An 8,371-nucleotide genomic window follows, 5' to 3' on the forward strand; every position below is an offset into this window, starting at 1 on the left:
GCACTTCTTAAAGAGGGCCGTGCAAAATGCCACCGAGCCCTTCAACAGTGTGGGCCCAGGTGGAGCCACTGCTCACGCAAACACACCACGTTAACAGCGAGGCGTGCTCAACATTTTTTAACGTCTAGAAGGCCTGAAATAAGGAGAGAAATCAAGGTGGGAGATGCAGGTCGCATTTCAAGCCACAGAAACAGGAGAATTCCAGACACAGACACCACCTGCCTGATGTGCTAGGACCTGGCATTTGAACACCCACCTGAGGACAAGAAGTCTGACTTCAGACCAGTGAGGGAAGCACTCAGGCCCAAATTCCTGGGTATCGAAGAGCTACGTTGTCCTAAATAAACAAACAAAGATGCACATAGCCCGGGAAAAGTGAAAGGGGGCATATCGACTCTTCAAGGGCAAAGGAAAAATTCACCTGTAGGGAAAACTCAGCCGTGGAGTACAAAATCCAGACCTGTATGAGGCCTATATTTACTGTCCTTGAATCGCACAGGAAAGCCAAACTGAGAATCTAAAACTATAAACCAGCCACTGCAACCTGAGGTCCCAGAGGCAGAACTCACAGATGCATGTGGTGCGACCTTTTGGCACTTAGGGGACATGGCCCCCGCTGGAGCTGAGCCACTGGGGGGGGGGCCCTAAGGCGCAGCCAGGAGCCGCAGGGGTGACCGACGGGCCAGGGCCCGGGCACCCGGAAACAGCGCTCCAAAGGAGCAGCAAAACAGGCGGTTTAAATAAATACGATAATGGGGAGAGGAACAAAGCCTGTCGAGCACGAACCAGCCGTGGACGAACCTGAGAAAGGACCAGACGTGCTGGAGCGAAAAGACGATGAAGCAGCAGCTCCAAGGAGTAGCCTCCCGCAGACCAGAGCGCACTGAGCGCGGAGGCTGCAAGGCACAGGACAGCGTCAGCAAACTCGGAGGCGCAACACAGTCCAAGCAGAAACGGAAAACAAACTTATACTGAGGCACATCGAGGAAACAGCAGGCAACCAGACGAAAAATCTTAAACACAAGCAGAGAGAAGAGTCAGATTAACTCCAAAGACCAGGGAGAGTAACAAAGAAGTCACCTGAGCAACAAAAGAGGGCAGGAAATAATGAAACAATGTTTTCCCACTGATAAGTTGTAAGAACCCAACCCCTGTACTGTTATACAATCACTCAAGAGTATAATCAAAATAAAGACATTTTTAGACAAAGACCAAGGGAATTTATCATTCAAAGGCCTTCCTTGAAGTATCCACTAAAGAACTTATTTCAGTAAAAAGAAAACAATCTGGAAGCAAAGGGAAGATACAAGAAGTAACAACGAAGACAAACTGATAAGCGAGTTTGCAAATCTGTGTCAACACTGCTAATACAAATTAAAAGCTAATTTGGGGGAGGTTAGATACAAAGCAGGTCCAAATTATAGGACAAAAAATTCGAACTCTACCATTTGTGAAAACTTATCCATATACAAACTATCACGTTCACTTGATTTTACAGGTGAGCTTTACTACCCTCCAGGGAACAAATAAGTTTAAACAAAAGGTCTTTGTACACATCTTAGTGCTTTAAGATATGTGAAAGAATTCTGCAGTAAATAAATAGATCACAAACACAAATAAATAAAGCATCCCATTCATGATAAATAATATTGTAATTATTAAAAGTTGATATAAAAAGTAACATTTTGGTGTGAAATCTTATTTCATAATAATAATAATATGCTATTATTCTAAAAGGCACAAAAGTATTCCTGTGGTAGAGCACAGTGATAAAATTCTACAGAAAGCAGCTAAACTGGCCCTTAGGAAGAGTGTGAGAAAGCTGATGAAGTCACCCTGCAGACGGAAAGGAGAAAGTGCATGGCTGGCCTGGGGTGAGGGATGGAGGCCCGAGGCCAGAAGGGCCCAGAGCTGGCCCAGCTCCTTCAGGAACCAACGCGAGCCACCAGGAGCAGCCCGCTTAGACGTGGACTCCAGGCGAGGTGTGGGTCAGACAATAGGGGGGACCCTGGGCGGCACCTGACCACCCAGCCGGTGAGTGTCAGGAAAACCAAATATGACAAAGAGAAACAGATAAAGGACAAGCATTTTTTCCCAGAGATCAAGATCTGGGTAATTCAGGCAGGTATTATCGAGGGAAACTGGTTTCATGTTTCAAATTCAGGACAGCCTGGAGCACAGAGGAGAAACCCGAATGGAGTGCATTGCTTTGTCACCCCTTGAAATAATAGTACAAGCTACCTGATTTTAAGACAAGAAGATGGAAGGAAGCGGGGATCCTGCATCCCAACCCCAAGCTTAAGGACAAAGGAAATAAAAGGGGCACAGTGGGTGCTGACATCTGGAAGTGAGGCAGGCCAGCTGCACAGGACTTCAAGAGAAATGCAGGGGCATTGGGAGAACCACTGAGAACAAGGGAGGGGCCCCTGATTCTTTAAGCAGCCGGAGCCGGTGCTTTGGCGCTGAGCCCGGAGCAGAGGTCGCATGCAGGCCCAAGCCCACTCAGCTCAGGAGTCCCACCGACCCACTGCACAGGCAAGGAAAGTGGGAGAGGCCGTCTCAGGCGCTCCAGGAAACGTTTCTCTTCTGAACTCCTTGGCCACCTGTTTTCCCAGGCTGGAGAGTGCCAACCCCTTGTATAGGGTGAAGCAAAGTGGGCCTTTTTATTGTTAAAAAAAACAACTTACTGAAAATATGAACATTCAAAATGAAAGGAAGTGTGTGAGGCTTGGAGTGAAAGACCAATGGAGATGCTTCTTGACAAAATTTTAAAAACCTCCCGAAGCTGTACTAGATTTTCCATGTTCTTCTATTTATGTGACCTACTTCATACACACACATCCTGCTCATTTTAGGAAATTTTATTACTACAGAGCTTTTTTTTTTTTAACCAAATGATTAGAAAGTTGACTTTCCCTAGTAATCGGGTAAAGCGATGAAAAGTTGACTCATTCAACAATCTGCCAAAAATGCATTTCTCACTTCTGATTGTAATTTTTCTAGGTTTCTATTGTGTTGCAAACTAGAGAACTATTCTGAATTCACCACCAGGCATGATTTAAGTTATTTTTATTTTTCAGTCACAGTTGACAAACAGTATTATATTAGTTTCAGGTGTACAACACCGTGATTTGACCCTTCAAAGAATGTGGTTAGAAACGTCCTTTTGGGGCAATCTGCTCGACCTGGTTTAGGTTAATCACTGGTCATGTTTCTCCAGGACCTCTGGGGCAGGTAAGTTCAGGTACACTAGGTGCGTGACATAAAAACGCCCCAAACAGAAACCATGGCATTTTGCATGAGTTAATATTCCTGTCGCCTCATAGCCTCATGTCCCTCTGCACAGCTCAATTTTTCATACCCCCAATAAGAGCAAAATAAGACATACAAGTCACCCGAAAGAATAGCTGTTTTCATTGCAAAAGTTAAAGTAAGATTTGAATGACTAGAAGATGACTTAATGGGCCGTGAAAGTGTCCCACACTCCAGGACAGTCCTCGGTACAGCCAAAGAGGAAGCTAGGGTCCGAGGGAGGCAGTGGGAGATGGCTGAGCATTTCCAGGCTCCTCCAGGAACCGAGCAGCAGAGGACAGGGCAGGACTGCGCACAGGAAGAATCCAGAACTCTAGAGCGCACTTTCCACACAGCACCCTCCACTTCACCCCAGCCTGGCAGTCAGCCCCTCTTCGCTTAGAGCCTCCTGGCAGAAGGTGTGAACATCTGTCTTTGTTTCCAACCCTGTGCCCCTGATGGGAAAGAGGAAGGAGTAGCCGGAGAAGTTCAGCCTCTGGGGGAGGCAGACAGATCCCGGGAACAGCAAGTGCCAGGCAGCAGGACTCTATCTGCTAAGAAAACTGCCAACTGGCAGATCAATACACCTATGACCTCATAGGAGCCCAACGTCTTTTAATAAAATACCACACAATTAATGTGATAAGGTCATAGAGGATGAAGAGATCACGACAGAAAAAGTAAGTAAGAAAAAAGGCAACCCACAGAATGAGAGCACTTGGAGAAGGCGAAGCCTGAAACGGAGGCAGAGAACCGCAGGGGGCTGCGGGAAGGTGGGCGAGGAACGGGGCAGGGTCACTGGGCGCTCCACTCCCGCGCTGGCGGTCAGGAGGCCGGCGGCTGCTTACTGCGTGCCCAGCACTGTTCTAAGGCTGTTACATCAGCCTATTCCCGCTGAATTTTCACAAAACACGCTTCCAGGACAGACCCGCAGGTGAGACCGCAGACAGCCCGGGGTCACCCACCAGCCGGGCGGCCCCTCCATTTCCCAGTTTCCTTGAGGGAGAAGGAGGTGATCGTACCTGCCCGGGATGGCTGTGAAAATTAGACGTAATGATCTTGAGGGCCTGCTCGCCGCTGTTATTAGTGTAATTAATCAGATTACAATCGTGCGGAGTGAAGAGCAGAAGAAAGCGCTGTAATCCAATAGACGTGGCAGCAGAGAAGCGGGGGTGGAAACCGGGCAGGGCTGCCCGCAGCGGGGCCGCGGGGGCACCAAGCCTGCGGGCTTCTTGCCGTCTGGGGGCAGCACCCACAGACGCTCTGCCGTCGTGCCCACCTCCCCGGGTGGGGGCATGGCTGTCTGCCCTTCCTCCAGGGCGGGGCTGTGGTGGGGACCGCTTGAGGCGGGCAGCCGGGTTTATGGACGCGGGTTTGTGCGGAGGAGCCTACCGGCCTGACGGGGCGCCCGCTTCCCTCCCTCCATCCCCCGGCGGGCGGAGAGGGCGCTGTAACCACAGACGGCAGGTGGTTACCGGCGCGTCGGCCGCCGCTCACAGCGCAGGGAGTTCCACCGCCCGAGGCCCCCGCGCGGCCCCGCAGCGCGCTTCCGTCCCGCCCCCGCCGTCCCGCTCGCCCCCCGAGCAGGGGCCTCCTCCGCCAGGACGCGCCGGCCCCGCCGGGCTGGGACCCTCCTGCTCCGGCCCCCGCCCGGGCCTCCCCGCACCCGCGCCCCGGGAGGGCGGCGCGCTCTCCTCCGCGGGCCCCGCCTGGGCGCCCGGCTGGGCTCCCCGCAGGCAGAGGTCTAGAGACCGCAATGAGCACAGCAGCCGACGGGTCTTAAGATAAAAAGTATCTAAAATACAAAGTAAAAGCAGCGCGCAGTCCCGCAGTCGTCACAGGAGCCGCAGGGCGGGGAGGGAGCGAGGGGCGCGCGGAGGCTTCTGCGCCCCGACGGGAGCCAAAGGTCGTCCCCGCCCGGCCGGTCCTCCTCAGTGCGCAGCCGGCGCGCTGGGCGCGCCGCCCGGGGAAACGCTTCCCGGGGCAGAGCCGCGGCCCCGCGGCGGGGAGACGGCGCCCCCTACGCGCTCGCGCCGCCGCCTGCCGCAGCACCCCCGCTTCAGCGCGCCCTCCGGGCCCCCGCCGCGCTCCCGGGGGTGCGGACACGGAGCCGGGCCCCTTCCCGAGCGACGGGCCCGCGCGCACAGCCACGGCCGGCTGCCCGGGCGGGGGGCGACCGCTAGGCGAGCGGGCGGGTACTGGGGCGATCCGAGGCCGTTGCCCACTTAAGGACCCAGAGCGGGAGACTGTCCCCCGGGGCCCTGCGCCTCCAGACGCCGCCCCACCCGCCGCCCGGCGCCGTCCTCGGGGCGCACGGCCCGGGGGCCGCTCTCGGGCGTCCCTTCCCCGCTGCCCGCCTGCCCCGGGCGCGGGCTCGCTCACCGATCTTGGCCAGGGAGGCCAGCAGGATCCACAGGGTGATCTCGAAGGGGATCTGCACGTGCGGGTAGTCCAGCGTGAACACCGGCAGCCGGCTGTCCTCCGACGGCGCCGCGCCCGGAGCCACCACGCTCGCGGGGCTGGGCGGGCTGGAGCTGGCGCCCATGGCCCCGGGCGCGTCCAGCAGGGTCCCGGCCAGCGCGCCCGCCGGGCCCGCCGCCTGCAGGAGCAGCAGCAGGAGCGGCCGCACGGGCAGGCTCCGCCCGGCGCGCGCCGGCTCCATGGGCCGCCCGGGGCGCCACGCAGTCCCGCGCTCGCCCGGCGCTCAGCGCATCGCCGCCGCCTCGCCCGCAGCGCGCGGGACAGCCGCAGCCCCGCCGCCCCGCCGCCCCGCCCCCCGCGGCCCGGCGTCCGCCGCGCGCCCGCTCGGTCCCCGCCGCGAGCCGCGGCCGCGCTCAGCCGCCCTCCGCCTCCGCCCGCCGGCCCGCGCCCGGCCCCGGCGCCCGACCGAGCTGCAGGCCCTGCCCCGGGCGGCCCGCGGGCGGGGCGGGGCGGGGCGGGGCGGGGACGCGCGGGGCCGGGCACCGCGCACCTGCCGGAGCCCGCGGGCGGCGCGGGGCCGGGGTGGCTGCGGGGGCGGCGGCCGCCGGGACCCGCCGCCCGGTAGCCCGCGAGCTGGGGGCGGACTCGCCGCGCTGGGCCGAGGGGCCGGCGCTGTCCCCGCCCCGGAGGCCGCGTCGGGCGTCCATCCAGGGACGGGCCGCGCGACCCACGCGTGGCGCCCTCTCCGGCGCAGGCTTCTCCGAGGGGACAGCGGGCGGGCGGGCGCCGCCGCCTCGGGGTCACGAGGGGACGCGGGGCGGCGGGGCGGGGCGCTGCCGGCTCGGCTCCGGGCGCTGGGGCAGCGGCCGCCTCCCCCGCGGGCCCGCCCGCCGGACCTGCTCCCCGCGCCCCCCCGCGCGCTCCCCTCTCCCGCCCCCGCGCGGACGCGCAAACCTCCCCTCTGCGCCGGGCTCGGGGGCGCGGGCCGGGGCGGGGGGACCAGGGGCCTGTCGGGGAAGCCGGGGTTTGCCTGCTGGGCTCCCACTCGCTCCGCTAGCTGCAGGTCGGGCTGCGCGGCCCGGGCTGGGGTCCGGGGTCCGGGGTCCGGGGTCCGGGGGCGGGGTCCGGGGTCGGGAGTCGGGGGCCGGGGGCCGGGGGCCGGTGGCCGGGGCGGGGGACGGGGTCTCGGTCGAGGTCCGGGGTCGGGGTCCGGGGTCCGGGGTCGGGGTCCGGGGTCGGGGGTCGGGGGTCGGGGTCCGGGGTCCGGGGTCCGGGGTCGGGGTCCGGGGTCGGGGTCCGGGGTCGGGGTCCGGGGTGGGGGTCCGGGGTCCGGGGTCCGGGTCCGGGGTCGGGGGCGGGCGGAGCGGGCCTGGCGGACGGAGCTCGGGCCGCGCGCTCGGCACTTCCTCGCGGGGTCGGAGAGACCCGAGCGCAGAGCAGCTACTCCAGCAACCGGAGCCGCGCTCCCGCTCGGTTCAGGAAATAGGAACTTTATCTTTTCTAAAATGTTTCATGTGTCAGAATGCGGCTTCCACTGTGAGAGCCCCGGCGATACAACGTTGAAGGGTTTGTGTGTGTGCGGGCGGGGAGGGCGGGGTTCCCCCCAGTTCTAAGGGAGCCAGCGAGCTGCCAGCAGGGGGTCCCCGAAGGACCTTGGAGGGCAGGCGGGGACGGCCTCGATGAGATGGGAGAGGACACAGCGCTCAGTTAACATTTTATAAAAGCACAAGTCCTTCAAAACACAACATAATCGAATGGTAAGGATGCGTTAGCTCTTAAGAAGAATCAGCGAGCCCTCCGGAAATCTGCTTCTCCTCCTCTGTCCCCTGGAAAGTTTCATGAAAGGCATTTGCTGAACGTTCCCTTGGGAGAAAACAAATAATTACTTTAGAAAATGCATATCTGTGCAAGGAGCTCGTACTTTTGTTAACACAGAAAAACAGACACACAGACATTCTTGTACCCATTTTATTAGTGAAGACGTACAGATGCAGAAGTGTTTAAAAACAAGCAAGCGTACAGACTTCCCCAGGTGCACCCAGTAAGGGTCAGCAGGAAGTCCAGTCCAGGCCCGGGAGGCTGCCCTGCTGCGCTTCATCCCACCCTCCCCCAGACTAGCTGCCCCAAACAGCAGGTGGTTCTCTCAGGTGCTTGCCGCAGAGTGGGGGAGAAAGTTTTAGGGATTGTTCACAAAAGCTATGGTAGATTAAAGTTTTATTTAGAGTAAGCAAATCAGGCCCTTTCTACAGGTAGAGTGAAACAATCAATGACAGGGCAAGGGCACGCTCAGACAACAGCTTCTAGTTCGAGTCACAGGACACTTTTAAAAACAATTGTGCACCATGAGTGACGAATCTCCCACCGTGGCGGGAGAGACTGTAGGTGCCAGCGTTGCTTCAGCTTCAGGAATCTATACTAGTGTAGGTGAAGGTGAGCAACTTTTTCTTACATGTGGCAAACACTGTTTAGCTTATTCTTATAAATGGAAGAGAAGGGCTTAGTTTTAAAAGACACGCTGTTTTTGTCTTTTCCAGAAAGCAGATGAGAAAGTTCAGGTGTACCTCCACCCCAGGCACACTGGGCCAGGCCACCTCTTAAAGGGCCCTGGAGGAGGAGCTCAGCCCCTGAAAGTGATAAGACACCAGGCATTGCCGTACCC

The 8,371-nt window shown here is 58.7% G+C and overlaps 1 protein-coding gene across 2 annotated transcripts in view; it reads right to left on the reverse strand.

Moving 5' to 3' along the window:
- SLC9A2 (solute carrier family 9 member A2) overlaps positions 1-5,953 on the reverse strand; it is an 88,082-nt gene extending 82,129 nt beyond the window's left edge. For both annotated transcript variants that reach the window (XM_087823888.1, XM_087823889.1), the window contains exon 1: positions 5,674-5,953. In XM_087823888.1, the coding sequence (XP_087680014.1) occupies positions 5,674-5,953 (280 nt within the window). The remainder of the gene's footprint in view (positions 1-5,673) is intronic.
- Positions 5,954-8,371: the final 2,418 nt, after the last annotated feature.

The sequence above is a fragment of the Miniopterus natalensis genome, chromosome 13, assembly GCF_054644295.1.
Source record: "Miniopterus natalensis isolate mMinNat1 chromosome 13, mMinNat1.hap1, whole genome shotgun sequence".
Lineage (NCBI taxonomy): Eukaryota > Metazoa > Chordata > Mammalia > Chiroptera > Miniopteridae > Miniopterus > Miniopterus natalensis.